The 15,658-nt window shown below is 58.7% G+C and overlaps 3 protein-coding genes across 3 annotated transcripts; 2 read left to right on the top strand and 1 right to left on the bottom strand.

Moving 5' to 3' along the window:
* Positions 1 to 1,164: 1,164 nt before the first annotated feature.
* Positions 1,165 to 5,337, top strand: MYCTH_2303954 (uncharacterized protein). The gene has a single exon (XM_003662804.1). The coding sequence runs from the start codon at positions 2,193 to 2,195 to the stop codon at positions 5,253 to 5,255; it is 3,063 nt and encodes a 1,020-aa protein (XP_003662852.1). The 5' UTR covers positions 1,165 to 2,192; the 3' UTR covers positions 5,256 to 5,337.
* A 717-nt stretch (positions 5,338 to 6,054) lies between these two features.
* Positions 6,055 to 6,998, bottom strand: MYCTH_2315106 (uncharacterized protein). The gene is made up of 3 exons (XM_003662803.1): positions 6,851 to 6,998; positions 6,631 to 6,711; positions 6,055 to 6,498 (listed from the first exon to the last, which is right to left on the bottom strand). Exons 1-3 carry the CDS (start codon positions 6,851 to 6,853, stop codon positions 6,310 to 6,312), a joined length of 273 nt encoding a protein of 90 aa, XP_003662851.1. The 5' UTR covers positions 6,854 to 6,998; the 3' UTR covers positions 6,055 to 6,309.
* Positions 6,999 to 7,392: 394 nt separating this feature from the next.
* On the top strand, positions 7,393 to 11,015 carry MYCTH_2303950 (uncharacterized protein). Its single transcript, XM_003662802.1, has one exon. The coding sequence runs from the start codon at positions 7,481 to 7,483 to the stop codon at positions 10,604 to 10,606; it is 3,126 nt and encodes a 1,041-aa protein (XP_003662850.1). The 5' UTR covers positions 7,393 to 7,480; the 3' UTR covers positions 10,607 to 11,015.
* The last annotated feature ends 4,643 nt before the right edge of the window (positions 11,016 to 15,658 follow it).

The following is a 15,658-nucleotide window of genomic DNA, read 5'->3' as shown; positions in this document are numbered from 1 at the left end:
ATCCATACTGTGTAGCGTATTATAACTGATGTACGAAAAGTAGTAAGGTAGGTGCAGGTATCTACAATAAAATGTATGTGTATACAGTACTGAATTATGTGGAATAAACTGCATGCTCTGTATAGTATGCCAGACCAATGCATATCTAAGTACCGTACTTCGTGTGCGGTGAATGAACCAGGCCGTGCATAGACGGAGTTGTTGGGGAGTGCGGGGTGACGTTGGCGTGGCTCCACCGAACCATCCGGGCAGAATCACGCCGAAACAACGTCTTTTCCAGGCAGCCGACGACTGCAATCGAACTCGGGGTGTCCAGGCTTTTCCTGACGTTTCTCTCTGATTTAGCCTGACCAGAGGTCACTGGTGAGGGTCAGCACCAACTCACCGGAGGTCAGGGTTCGCTCCGCGCCACGAAACCTTGCTGGATGACCTCGGAAACGGAATGACGTAAGTACGGCACATATGTACTGTACACTGCACGCCTCCAAGTGCCGTGGACAGCCCAGTGGAGCGGGCGGCGTTCCGCTTGGATACCTGAAAAGAGTAACTACAGTACTCGACTTACACTAAGACTAAGGATGAGGCGAGGCCCGGGAAGCAGCGGCTTGAGCCTGCGCCAGAAGTGGACACTAGGGTCCTCCGATACGTTCCCATGACTCCCTAGGCTGCCTGCACGTGTTGGCTCTGTCTTTTTGAGATCTTGCTCGGTCAGGCCCGCTACCGCAAGAACTGAATTCCCAATTCTCTTTGCAACAGAAGTTCGATACCTTTCTTGCTCCGTACATCTAACGAAACTATCCGCATTCTTGCTCTTTGAAGTTTCACTCCCGCCCCAGTTGACGAAAAGCAAAGCGGCCAGTGATAACCAGCAGCAATATATATATCCGCCCTGTTCATCATTAGAATCCCGATAGCGCTGATGCTCGTCTGAAGATCTCTTGGCGCTATTCCCTTCACAGCTTGATAGCCCCCCCAACATCTAAGGTAGCGCGTGGGCTCGACCCCACCAACCCTGAGACCCCAGGCACAAACCCCTCCTGGACTTGCCGTCTTGGGCCTGCCTCCTGCAGCAAGCCCCGCCTTTCCGTACCCGGTACGCGACGCCTAGCGGGTGGTTGCGCCTGTCAGTCACGTCAATCCCAAGCCGCCTCGCAACGAGTCACACAGCCCAGCGGGAAAGCACCCCCAGTGGGCTCTCTGGCTACACAACCATTCCTCCTTCCACCACTTCCTCAAGCATAACCGTCATCATTCCACTCCTTACTGACAATAACGGAACCAACCAGACCAACGTTTGCCTTTTCTTTTTTTTTCCTTCGCACCTTTTTGCATAGTCGGGCGTTTGTTGTTTCCTCGAGGCGGTAGATTGCCGCCCCTATTCGCTTGGCCAGGGCCTCCCATAGACTCACAACCCGCGGCTGCCGCTCTCTTCGAGTTCCAGCCGCCTTCGATCGTTCGCGTATACTACCCGTCAAACAACAGCCTGGCGTTCTACCACCGTCCTACCTCGAACGCAGTCGACTTGCAGCCGCTCCAGTTTCCCAAAAGGCTCCGTCTCCCTTTATACTACGGCCTCCTTCGGCATCGCTTGCTCGCCGGGCACATATCACTCTTGGCTTGGCGCGAGGTGACGCTACTACCTCCGCTCGGGCAGGCCGCTGCTCGTCGTGCTCCTCTGGTTGCCGTTCATGCCAGGTACGTCTGGGTCGTCCATCACCGCGGAACTCCCCGCCCAAACAGACAGCATTGGACCTTTGCGTAGTCCAGACAAGCGATTCGCGTCCTTCGCACATAACCACGGCTGGATTCAGGCCTGGGGCTGACCTCTCCATCCTGAGACAGGCTCGAAGAAGGACCGGAAGAATGGCAAAGAAGGCGGCGGCGTGGTCGCAGCGGTGACGAAACATGGTGCCAAGTTCTCGTGAGTCTCCTCGGTGCTGTGGTGACTGCCGGACGAGTCTGTCGCCTTGGCGGGGGTGCCCGAGGCTGACCATGCCACAAGCAGCGGAAATGCCACCAAAGTACCGTCCCCCAACCCCTCGCCCGTCATCTCTCCCGAGATGAAACCCTCCAGCCTGTCTTCGAACGACAACCACACCGCTTCGCCGTTGCTGGACGCGGTCTCCTCGACATCATACGCAACTAGTAACTCACCGAGCACGAGGGAGTGGGCAAGAGGGCTTGGTCCAGGAATGGCCGGGTCCCCGGGGAACCTCATCAGCCTGGCGGGGGAGTCCCCGCCCACAGCCCCGTCCTCTTACGAGGACACGCGCGGGATCCGCTCCGGCTGGTCCTCACCGAGACCGGCCGGAGGCTACTATCCGTCCTCGGCCTCTCCGCCAACCGCCGGCCGCCGGCCGCTGAGCTTCCACATGGAGAATCAGTACTCGCCTCCGGATCCCCATCTCCAGCTCGCCGCCGCCGCGACGAGACGCAGCTCGATGCACTCGCATTATGCCCAGCTCAGGGCTGCCTCCAACCCGCCTCTTCCGCACCAACCGCAGCCCCACTTCTATGGCGCCCCTGCAGTCGACCTTGATCTGCAGCCACAGACGGGGATGAAGGCCGGCGAGAGAGGCTACTATTTTGGCTTTGACACCCTCTCGCCGCAGGATACCGACCGCGTGCCTGGAAAGGACGCAGTGGTCCTAGCGGGATATGAAGGAGGGCTCGAGGTGTTCTCAGTCGGGAAACGGGGCCTCGAGAGCGCCGCCGGCCTGAAAGGGCTGCGCGGAGGCGTCTATCACGCCAAGATACTGCCGTGGACGCCCGAGAGCTCTGGCCTGTATCCCCTGGTGGCCGTGGTCATCCACGGTCCAGTGTTCCCGCCGCCGGCGCCCGAAGGCGCTGCCGACGGAGACTACGACGCGGTCTCTGCCGAGAGGTCGGAGGCGATGAGCAACGCAAGCCCCGACCCGGCGACTAGGAATCTTGGCAACCGGGTTGCCCCTGGGTTCGTCGACTCTTACCAGACCACGGTCGAGGTTTTCTCGTTGAAGACGGGTCGTCGAGTGAGCGTTCTCCTCGACGCGCCCAAGGTCTCCCTCAAGTCGCCCATCACCAGCCCGGGCTTCAAGGCGCCTCCGCCGACGGGGGCATTCCACATTCATGCCGATGGCGGCAATGTTGTCGTGTCCTCTGGCGTCACGGGTGAATGCTGGATCTACCGGCAGGCGCCCGCCGCTAACGAGCACCCGTTCCACTTCCGTTGCCACGGCAAGCTCTGGACCACACTCCAGCAACCGCCCAAGGGAGGGGAGGCCGCCCAGGAGTCGGAACGGAGCCGTTCCCCTGCTCCTTCACGTCCTCGGCCGCAGGTTGCGATTCTCAGCGTCAGCGGCAGATGGATCGCCTACTGTCCCGCCGCTCCCTCCTCCCAGATTGCGCTGCGGGCGCTGGTTCCCGTGCCGACGTCCGGTCGTGCGCCCGGCCTGGCATCGGTGACCCCGCCGCAGCTGCCAACTGCCAATGTCGATCTCGACCTTCCCCTGACAGAGAGCGTCATGAACAGGATTATGCGAGACGCTACGCAGGAGCTGATTCAGGGGGCGAAATGGGTTGGCAAACAGGGCTGGCAAGCGTGGAACAACTATTGGAATCCGCAACCGAACCAGCCGCAACAGCGCTCGCCGATTCTCGCTCCGCAGAGCTGGGGCGGAACGGGGGCTACGCGGGCCGATTCTTCGCAGTTCCCACCAACGCACGGTACGGTTGCTCAGCCCATTGCCAAGGAACCGGGGCTGGTCTCCATCTTGGATCTCGAGACCCTTAGCTCCTCGGTCAACCCGCATCCGATCGCCACTTTCGCTATCCCTCACGGCTGCAGCTTCCTTTCCTTCTCGCCGACCGGCCTCTCGCTATTCAGCGCGAGCAGCAAGGGCGATGTGCAAAGTGTATGGGACCTGATGCGGATCCAACTCACCAAGTCTTCGCCACTGCAGGCCGCCGGCTCGCCCTCGGGCGGACCGCGGGTGCGCCAGGTCGCGCAGTTTTCCCGGATGACGGTCGCGCGCATTGTCGACGTCGCCTGGACGCGCCCTAATGGCGAGCGCCTGGCCATGGTCACGGAACGTGGCACCGTCCATCTGCTGGACCTGCCATCGAGCGCATTTACATGGCCCCCTCCGCGCCGCAGGCGGGGTCAACAGGCTCAAGCTGCGGCTTCGGAAGGGCCGACGACTTCGGCAGTTTCAATCGCGTCAAACGCGCTGAGCTCAGTTCGTGAGGTTGCGCGCCCGCTTATCAACCGCCAACGGAGGAGCAACCCCACCACGCCGGCGACGACAGGCGCCGGTCTCGGGGAATATGCCACACATGGCGGAAAGGTCATCGCCGCGAGCATCAGCCATTCGCTAGGCAAGACCGGCAACGCAATCAACCAGCTTCGGCACACTGGAGAGAACAGAGTCTCCCTCCCGAGCTCCTCCTCGCTCCCCCGATCAGCTTGCGTGATCTGGGTTTCTGGCAAGAGGGCCCACTCGCTCTTCGTTCTTGGTAACGGCCTTGTTCGGACGTTCCCGGCTAAGAGCCGGCGGGCGCTCTCGGGGACTTCCGACAAGCGTGCGCCGCGCCTTTCCCGATACGCCGACTTCCAGGTTCCGCTGTTGCCAGACCATGTCTTGTCCCCGCTAGTCAAGCATATCCTGGACCCGGACGAGTTCCTTGACGTTGAGAACCTGGACGCAGCCGACAACACCTTGGTTCTCAACCAGCCCCGGCTACGCACACGAGTGCAGGATCTCAGCGCCGAGTCCTCTATCCCCCAGGCCGAGATAGAATCGAGCGCTCCGTATCAGCCGTTTCATACGGACAGGCGAGTGGCGCTGTACGAACTGGGGCCCGCCCAGCAGGAGGCGGATCTCACGGCTCCCATGGCAGCCACTTCGCTCGACGAAACCCCGCAAGAGTCCACTCCGCGCCGCAAGAAGGGCTCTCGACAGGCTCAAGCCCAAGATACGCCGGCCGCCTCATCCAAGCCGTCCGGCCCGTGGGTATTCGGCCAGCCGATCCAGGCGACCAGGCTCGACCTCGGCGTGCCTCAGCTCCTCGATGACGACCCGTTCAGCCTGGCCCTCGACGATTCGCGCGCTCTGCCAGCATCTGCAATGGAAAGGATTCTGCAGAGGACGGGCGACGACGACGCGCAGATTGTGGTGACTACCCGCCGACGACGGGGGGCCGCATCGCTGCAGGATGAAGATGGGTTCTTCGAGGATGACTGTGAGGTCCTTGACTTTGCGGATCAGCGGGTCTAAGGAGCGTCCGGGTGGCTTTGGCACCTGTTCTGCTTGATTTAGCCATCACGCCCCGCGGCTCGGGTTCGGGATCGGTCTTGGAACCGGATCTGTCTAGCGGTGTGTTGTGTCCTGGATGCGCCAGCCACGATTTTTGGACGTTGCCGAGCCGTGTGTGGGTTGGAATGATATCTGTTGTGCAGAGGGTCCGTTGTATCCGGACCAGTTTGCTCACTGAACTGCATTGGGGCATAACAAGGTATTGGCATTCTTCCAGGGCAGTGGTTGGAGACAGTCGACGGTTTTCTTGTGTGTCTCACTCCACTCCTCTGTTTCGGTTCGGCGCTTTGGGGTTCGGCCTTGATCGGATTCTGATAGGGTTACCTGCTATTCATTATAATTTGTTCCTGAAGAGGCTCGCCATTGCGAGCATGGTGCAGTGCCTGACTCTTACCTGGTTTTGATAGCGCTATTGGATGGGCTTAGGGTTAGATAGATATCTACCTATCGAGCGACGTGCATGTCATTGACAGTATAATATCTGGTCTTGTGAAATGGAAGATGGAGTGGTCTTGTCAGCGTGACAGTGCTAAGTAAACATTTCTTACTGGCCTGAGCGATTAAGTGGAAGGAGGCGGTGGCATCTACAGACGTACATGTACCCCGTAGAGAACCACGATACCGAGCCATCAACGTCACGGTGGACAACTCGCTCACAAGCATCTGCCTCGTATAGAGAAGCTGGTGAATTAGTTTGGTGTTATTCATTCTGCAAACATCGTCCTCATACCCCAAGATGCTTCAGAGCCCGTATCAAACACCCCCCCCCCCCCCGGGCCCCCAAACCCGCCACGGAGGGACATGCAGAACAACCGACCGGTTCACAAGCATATTATATTAGCCGTCCGACCAGCCTGCCAGAACAGAACAATATAAAATTGTTTGTCAGGATCTCTCCTCCTCGACGCTCCGAGGCGCGTTGATTCAACCCCCCCTTCTCTCTCTCTCTCTCTTTTCTCTCCCTTTGCCCCCTTTTGGCAACCGAATCTGCGCCCCGTTCTCTTCCCCCTCCCCTTCAAGCCTTCTTCTTGGCCGCCGCGGCCTTGGCCTTGGCCGCCTTCTTCCGGTTACTGCGGATCATGACGACGCTGAGGAAGGAGCCGACCACGGCGGACCCGAGGAGGATCAGGATCACGGGGATGCGGATCGCCCAGACGCGCGGGGGGAAGAAGTTTTGGAGGGGGTGATCCGCGTCGACGAAGGGCTGTTGTGTTGAAGTTTGCTTTAGTATTTTTTTTAAAAAAAAAAAAGAGAGAGAGAGAGCGAGAGAGGGAAAATTATGAGGAAATGGTGATAGGGGAATGCGAAGATGCGTGGGAGGCGGGCGGGCGCGTACCATCAAGAGGGTCCAGATGGTGTAGTACAGGAAGACGACCGAGGCGGCCACGAGCATGGCGAGACCGACGAGTTTGTCGAGCTGTCGTGGCCGTGGGATAGCATGGTTAGTTTTGAGTTTGTTACTGAAACAAACAAAAAAAATAAATAAAAATAAAGAGAGAAGGGGAAGTCGGCTTCGTCTAAGTTGATCGACTGTGTCGACCGAAGGAGTCATGTACCATTGTCAAGAGCGGTGATGGAAGAGGAAATTGATCGGGGTCTTTGGTTATGGGTGGGAATGAGCGACGTCGAAAAATTGGCGTAGTCGAGTTGCCGGTTTGTTCGTTTGGGTGTTTTTGCGGTGCGTTCGACTACGGCAGCTCGTGGATTTGTCGGGACGTGACCTTGGATGAAAGCTGTCGTCCAGGTCCCGCGCTAGCGAGAAGCGTTGCGCCACGGTGACCTTCCCGAAAATGCGGCCAGGGGGGTTCGCGTTGGTTAGCTTACTAACTACGGACTACATCCGTACTCCGTAGCGCGTCCAGTAACTTATTAGTTAGTTACAGCTCGCGGCCAGAACAAATCTCCCTCCCCCACCCCCGGCAGCAGCCTAACGCAGAGTGGGGCCGCCTCACGTCTTGGCTGCACCAGCCTCGTCAAATAACATTTTTGGCCGAGGCGTTCTTTCCCCGTTGCTTGCTCGACGAAATAACAAATGCCATCGCGCTTGCCTTGGATCCAACCCGGGGCACCCCTCGCCGCCATTTGGAATCTCGGCTGTTGCAGATTTGTCCTGTCCATTGACAGGGCAATCTCTCTGCTCTCTTCGGGAAGCCACTTCTTTTCCTGACTGAACCGCAGAAGAAGAGATGGCGTCGTCCGACTCAGAAACGTCGGCGCGCCGCCGTTACTCCCCGGACGACGACCGTTCCCCATCCCCCGTCGACCGCCGTCGCTCCCCGAGCCCTCGTCGTGGACGGTCTCTATCTAGGGACTCGAGAGCCTCGCGAGACTACGACCGCGGCGTCTCACCCGCCCCGAGAGATGCGTCCCGCAGTCCCTCCCGCGACAGGTCCCCCTCGGCGAGATCCCCCAGTCCGCCGCCTCCTCGAAGGCGGTCGCCATCACCCCGTGATCGCTCCCGCCCGCGCTCTCATGACCGGTCGCCCGCTAGGTCCCCCCCGAGGAGACGCTACCCCCCTCCCGCGCGCCGCGATGCCGACAGGTACCGGCCGCCCAAGAAGGAGCGCACGCCGCCGCCAGCAGCTCCCGCAAAGACAGAGGAAGAGAAGCTGGCGGACGCGCGGGCCGAGTACCAGAAGCTGCTGAACATGCGCAGCCAGGGCGTGTACCTGCCGCCCCACAAGCTGCGCGCCCTGCAGGCCGCCATCACCGACAAGAGCACCAAGGAGTACCAGCGCATGGCCTGGGACGCCCTGAAGAAGTCCATCAACGGTCTCGTCAACAAGGTCAACACGGCCAACATCAAGTACGTGGTGCCCGAGCTCTTTGGCGAGAACCTCATCCGCGGCCGCGGCCTGTTCTGCCAGAGCCTGCTCAAGGCCCAGCACGCCAGCCTGCCCTTCACCCCGATCTACGCCTGCCTCGCCGCCATCTGCAACACCAAGCTGCCCCAGGTCGGCGAGCTTCTGGTCAAGCGGCTCATCATGCGGTTCCGGAAGGCCTTCAAGCGCAACGACAAGGCCGTCTGCCTCTCCTCGACCATGTTCATCGCCCACTTGGTGAACCACCAGGTCGTGCACGAGACGCTGGCCGCCCAGATCCTGCTGCTGCTGCTGGCGAAGCCGACCGATGACAGCGTCGAGATCGCCGTCGGCCTCATGCGCGAGGTCGGCTTGTTCCTGGAGGAGATGTCGCCGAGGACCACCAACGCCGTCTTTGACCAGTTCAGGAACATCCTGCACGAGGCCGACATCGACCGCCGCACCCAGTACATGATCGAGGTGCTGTTCCAGGTGCGCAAGGACAGGTACAAGGACAACCCGGTGATCAGGGAGGAGCTCGACCTGATCGAGGAGGAGGATCAGATCACCCATCGCATCGGGCTCGACGAAGACATCGACACCCAGGACGGCTTGAACGTCTTCAAGTACGACCCGGACTGGGAAGCGAACGAGGAGGAGTATAAGAAGCTCAAGGCGGAGATTCTGGGCGAGGGGAGCGACGAGGAGGAGGACGACGACGAGGAGGAGGAGGAAGAGAGCGACGAAGACGAGGAGGACGAGGAGCAGAAGGCGCTCGAGATCAAGGATCAGAGCAACGCGGACCTCGTCAACCTCAGGCGCACCATCTACCTCACCATCCAGTCCAGCGCCGACCCGGAGGAAGCGGCGCACAAGCTGATGAAGCTGCGGCTGCCCCCCGGCCAGGAGCCCGAGCTCGTGTCCATGATCGTCGAGTCATGCGCGCAGGAGAAGGTCTATCTCAAGTTCATGGGCTTGCTGGGGGAGCGGTTCGCGCGGATCAACCGCATGTGGATGGAGCTCTTTGAGGAGTCCTTTATGAAGTATTACTCGACCATCCACCGGTACGAGACCAACAAGCTGCGGAACATTGCCCGCTTCTTCAGTCACCTGCTTGCCTCGGACGCCATCGGCTGGCACGTCTTCTCGGTCATCCGCCTGACCCAGGAAGATACGACATCGGCGAGCCGCGTCTACATCAAGATCCTCTTCGAGGACCTGCAGGAGAACATGGGCACGGCCAAGCTCAAGGCCCGCATGAGCGACGAGGCGCTGCAGCCGAGCTTCCAGGGTATCTTCCCGCACGACACCGCGGCCAACCTCCGCTTCGCCATCAACTACTTCACCGCTATCAAGATGGGCTTCCTCACCGACGAGATGCGCAACTACCTCGCCAACATGCCCAAACCCACGCTGCCTCCCCCGGTCCACGATTCCGACTCGGATTCCGTCTCGAGCTACTCTTCCTATTCGTCATACTCATCCCGCTCCCGCTCCCCGTCCCGGTCTCCGTCCCGGTCCCGGTCTCGGACTCCCCGCCGGGCCATCGACCGCGGCCGCGGCCGGGGCCGTTCCGTCTCGCGCACCCCGCCGCGCAGGGGCAGGTCGTACTCGCGCAGCCGCAGTTACACGCGCTCCATCTCGACGGGTCGCTCGCCCTCCCGCTCGCCTTCCCTCTCCCGCTCCCGCTCTCGCTCTCGCTCCCGCTCCCGCTCACCTGTTCGGCGCCGAGCCGCCGCCAGGGGCCGCCGTAGTATAAGCCGCACGCCGAGCCGAAGCCCGAGCCCGAGCCGAACGCGGGACGGTCGCGGTCGCGGTCGCGGGAGGAGCTACAGCCGCTCGCCGAGTCCCTGGTCAGCATCACGCTCGCGCTCGAGGTCGCTCTCGCGGTCTCCGTCGCCGGCGCGGCGCCGCGGCCGCTCTTATTCTCGCTCCGTCTCACGCTCGCGCTCGCCATCCCGTTCCCGGTCCCCTCCCCGCTCGCCATCGCCCGTCGCGGGCCCCGCGGGCGCCGCGGGGAAGCGTCGCAGGGGAGGCTCGTATTCGCCCAGCCCGCCGCCCGCGAGGAGGCAGAGGCGGTACAGTCGCAGCCGTAGCCGGTCGGTGGAGCGGGGCGGGGGCGTGCCGGGGGGTGCTGGTGGTGGTGGCGGCGGAAGGGGGAGGGGGGATTCTTACTCACGGTCCTTGTCGAGATCGAGAACGCCGTCGAGGAGTCCCTTGCCCCCGCCGTCGCCGTCGCCGCGAGGAGCAGCGGGTAATGGGAGAGGTGGTGGTGATCGTCGTCGTGGTGGCGGCGGCGCGCCAGGGAGGGGCGGCGGGTATTGGGAAGATGACCGAGACGGGTATAGGAATGGTGGGTATCGCGATAGGGGTCGGGGGCGCGGCAGGAGCCGGTCGCCCCGCTCGCCGGCGAGGAGTCCGGCGGGACCGAGCGGCGGGAAGCGGAGGAGATATTACAGCGATTCGCGGTCGAGGTCGCCGGGGCCTTCTAAGCGGGGAAGGGCCGACTGAACATCGATGCGTTCAGGAGGTAAGGCCAGACCTGGGAACCGGAACCCGGGGGGGGGGGGTAAGAGGGGAGATTGTACAACCCATGATACCATTGTTATCAGGTTAATCAAACTTTGAAGGGTTTTCCTTTTCTCATCAGTTTCATCATCTTGGGCCAAGGTTGCTTGCTTGCTGGGGCGGGTCCGGCGTGCTTTCATATCATTGATAGTCGACCATCGGGATACTCGACAGTTTGAAGGATTATGGAATGTGTCCGTATATAGCCTGCTCACGCAGGTCCTCCTTCTGCGGTAATCGGCCTTTACCGCGGTGTAATTGATAAAGTACCCCGCCAAGGGTCGGACTGCCGCTTGTTTTTTAAATGGGATAGATCAAGATTACAGAGTATCTATCGACTGCTGACTACGAGCAATAGCAGTCCTTGGAACGCACGAAACACAGAGCAGCGGTGATCTCTGAGCTTGCTCCCCCCGCCGATGACCGCCAAAGTCAAGTCGTCGAGAGCGCTCACTTATACGGATCGCAGTTCGTCTTTTGAGAAGGAAATGAAATTCCTGCAGAGTCGTTGCAATTCTTGCTCTCATGAATCTCATGAAGAGAATGTTGGCAAATGTGTTATTATTGCGCGCAGTGCGAGGCCTCTGCGGCACGAACAAAGAAAGGCATCTACGCTCTGTTTATTAGCGTATGTGCGCTTCTCCCGCCTGCCGTTGCCGTGTTGCAGCCGTAGTAGGGCATGACGACGCCATCTGCATCGGCTGTGTTGTCGACTACAGTGCGACACTGCGGCGTACAAACAACACTACTCGGTAGGTGGGAATGTATGTGGTGTTGGGATTTGGCGCCTTCGCTTTTTAGGATTCTCGAATCCATTTTCCGACGGCTCGGAGCCAACGGGAGGAGTCGAGCGGGAAACTTGGCTTTTGGCGCATTTTCAATGGGGGTGGGGCCTTCGAGGTCCACCTGAAACACGGTGGGCAGATCTGGTAATATATCCGTACTTACTCCGTACATACAATCAAATCGCTCAAGAAGCCTGCTGTGTGTATATACGGATTAGTTATTCCGTACCTGTACGGATTATAAGGGCGCAGCAGAGCGCGCTCCATCTGCCGCGCCTCGCGACTCGCTCTCAGACATTGTGAACCAGAAAAACCAGCGGTGACGGACCTTGGCCCCTCTCTCTCCCCCCCAACTCTCGTCCCTTCTCTGTTCCTGTAACAATACGGAACACGCGTACGGTCATTGAACGATGCGAGTTTGATTCCCGCAGCGCGCTGACGACGACTCTCTTCTCGAGCCAGCCTATCATTGGACCGCCCACTCTTACACCACATAAACAATTCTCGACGTGCGACACAGAACAGGGTCGAGACAATGCCCATGACGAGCCCTTACGAGGGAGGAAAAGCGGACGTACGTATAGTATACGGATTGCTCCGGTATATACTCCGTCCACTTTCTTCGATTGTTCTACTCGCAGCGCGCCGCCTCACCGCATACCGATTGACCGAGGGGCCCGTCATCGGCTCTTCCGGAACGTCGCCGAGCCGCCGCGATCCTCCGAGCTACGCAGTCATTACGTCTCACGTACAGTACATACCAGTTGTGGAGTAACGTTAGTTAATTGATCCGTCCGGTATGGGTATGGAACCGCCCGAGACCTGGAACTGGGAGCTTAACCCGCCCGGAGTGCCCCGCCCATGTCTTGGACTTGTCCCCTTGGTCTGCGCGTTGACGGGGCACGGGGGAGGTAGGTACGGATACTTTTGTTGGTGCACAAGCACGAGGTAGATTAGGTAGGTGTTTAGTATCTCTTAACCCATCTCTCTACGCAGCGGGAGATCACCCAGCAAGGTAAGATATGTAGACGAGGGAAAAAAGAGGGGAGGTGTTTGGTGGTTACGCACTAGTTAGCGGGTATGGGGCCCCGTTACACTGCTTTCCCACCGAGGCGGATCTCCGGCGTTGCCCAGCATCGTCCAGCCTACCTACTTCGTACTTGCACCTACGGGATTACAGAGTAGCCGGCACGGATAGTGCCTGTATGCAGGGACACATGCACATACGTAAAGTAGGCGTGCGTGTATGTATGTACAGTACATACCCGCCTTCTCTGGGCGTAGTACGCAGTAACTACTCGGTCGGTGGTGTAGGACCGGCCGGGTCTCGAAAGAGGCGGCGGTAGCAGCAGCAACAGCCACGGCCTGACCTACCACACCCTCTCTCTCAACACATTGCAGCGCACCGTGTCTCGACTCGCACGCGCGAGAGAGGACAACCCATCACTGCACTAGTGGTTGGACGGTGGCTGGCTGATTGGACGATGATTGGATGAGCGCGACGAATTGGCGTTTCGTTGATTGCTTTTTTCTTCCCTTCCTTCACACAGGAATATTCTGTATGTACTGTAGTATGCATGTATGTATGTATGCATGTACATACATACAGTCTAAAGTGGACAACTCCTCCTATGTCATTCCTATTTTCTGGAAGATACAAGAAGGGGATAAGACAAGAAGAGAGACGAGCGAGAAGGGGAAAATGAAAGTGAGAATAAAACTGAGCCCAACGCTCGATAGACGCCGCTGACGTCGTCTCTGGGCATGCGCTGCATCCTGCAGTCCAAGCGTGCGAGACTGCAAAGTCATTGCGTCATGCCCGTGTCCGGAGCGTTCCATCAGAGATTAGAGCAGAGGAGATTCGAGGCTCTCGTTTTCTAGATTTCTAGGTTTCCGTGGGCCGCTGCTGGGAAGGGGATCCGCCCTGGATTAGATATACTATGTATGTACTATACTGTACACTACTCTACCGATGGGGAAAGACGATGTAATGAACTCATCATAGCGGATCCAGCCCCATGTTGGCCTGGCCTCGTGACCGTTGTTGCCGTGTGCCTGTGCCTTGGTGTGCCTGGATGTGCCTGGGCGCGTGCCTGGGTGCCTGACTGAATGCCGGAACGTCAGACTGATCGGTTATTCGCACAGACGAAGAGAATTACTTGGTAGTTAAGATGATGCATATAGCGTTGATCCGGAGGGAGCAACCCGGTGTCTACTGCGCGGTTGTTTGAAGACAAATTCGAAGTTTGACACCAGCGTCAGTTCAGAGGACGGCTACGTAATATATCTACGAACTACAGTATAGCCCTCGCTTGGAGCTTTGGCAGATGAGTTGACTTGTCTCGCGTAGGACTCGACTGACTCCGCGTCAGCGGTAGTGGTGGGGGTGTGCCCATTCCTAGGTATGTACCCCGCCTTTTCCTTTCAAGCGGTGATGGAGCATCGCTGTTGAGATGTGAACATCAACACGCGCGGCTACACAGCACCATGTAGGCACGACACTATACGGAGTTGGCAGCGTACCTACCTTCTGTGTACGAGTACATAATGTTGCGAAATGGGGAAGAATGACCCCGTTTAAGGTTCGGTAGGTGGTGGTTCGGTAGTGGAGGTAGTGGTGGCCCCCCCACCGCACCTGGTGTCACAAGTGCTTGTCCTCCACAGCTCCGCTGTACCTACTCTGTAGCTATGTAGCACACGACGCGGGCGCCGACCCGTCGGGATTTCTCTAACCTTCAACAAGCTTCTCCGCCTCATACCATAGCCGAGCCATGGAGTGTATTCCGTGCATGTTTGTAGATACTACGCCGCGCCGCGCAAACAATCACTCCACTCCCTCCGTAGAGGCGCCTATCTTTGGTTATCTTCCCCACGGAGAAGAACTCGCTAGATACCTATCTGCCTTACGTATGGTATGTACTGTACATACAATACCTGCACACTACAAAGTGCAGGAGACTTTCTTTCGCTGGTCAGGTGTGCGGAACAAATCGAGGCATCATTGAATGCGATATCTGTCCGCATGTTCCCTTCTTTTTCCTTTTTTTCATTTATTTTATTTATGTTATTTGATTAGTTATTTCTTCGAATGGATCACATCTCGCGTCTTCGCTCAGGACCCGAACCAGATTGGGGCCAGCCGCAGCGAGTGTGCTGTTGCTTGCTCGCGCGATCGCTTTACCAGAGTACACTCGGTACTTGAGACCGGAGAAAAAGCAGCGTCTGGGGTCGAATCCAGTTAGTTCCCTTTTCGGCTACGGACAAGGCAGTTAGTTGCTCGAGTAAAATACCCAGGCCACTCAGCAACTTTCGGGCAGCCACGGCTGGACTGCAGCACGCGCCGGGAGCATAAACATGGTTGCAGGACAGCTGCAGTCGTGCCTCGCTTCGCCGCTTGTTTGCGGCATCTCCCTTTTACGTGCAGCAGGATCGCCTGCCGCCTCGGAACGTGCCATCTCGATGGCCCGAGTTGGCTATTCGACAAAGGAATTGAGAGAGCGCAAACCCCGTTCGTTTGGCGAGGTGGGACCTCGGTGACGCAGACCAAGTCGCCTGACACCGCCACGATTGCTCCGAAGTTTGAGCGAGCTCACTCACGAATTGCGGCAACGGACAAGCGACAGAAATGGGCATTGTTCGACCCGAAAGTGTTTCTGGATGCAACACGAGATGACACGGCAGGGGTTCTCTCTCTCTCTCTCTCTCTCTTCCGCAGTGAGCCGTCCGGGATCTCTCCATTTGCGCCACTCAGCCAAATAACGCGATTCGTTGCCCCGCAATGCTCGTGCTGTCTGCAGCCCGGCTGCTCCATCGTGTCAGGGACAGAAAGAAGAGCAGCCAAGTTGAGATGACCTCAAGAATTCGAAAGTGCGGCGGGGCGCACGGTGGACAGATTATTCCGTAGCTACATAGTACACTCTGGGCTTCGGGCGATGATCTAAATTAAATCATCTAACCCACAGTCGATTGCATCGAGAAAAAATGCATGCAAAGGGTAAAGTTGGAGTCTGGAGAGTTACTTCGGTACAACCAGTTTGTGCTCCCTTGCTCCTCTCCCCCTTCCTTCCCCCCGGCGCTGAACATCTCGCCGCAGCAGATGCCCTGCTCATGTCGCGCGGAGCTGGTCAATGCCACAGTGCAAGTAGCGGCGTTCATCTGCCAAATCGGCCAATCACAGCGCCCATCCGTCGGGGCCCGTGTCAACAATGGA

Source organism: Thermothelomyces thermophilus, chromosome 3, assembly GCF_000226095.1.
Source record: "Thermothelomyces thermophilus ATCC 42464 chromosome 3, complete sequence".
NCBI lineage: Eukaryota > Fungi > Ascomycota > Sordariomycetes > Sordariales > Chaetomiaceae > Thermothelomyces > Thermothelomyces thermophilus.
Note: the sequence above shows the minus strand (reverse complement) of the source record. Positions and strands in the feature narration are given on the sequence as shown.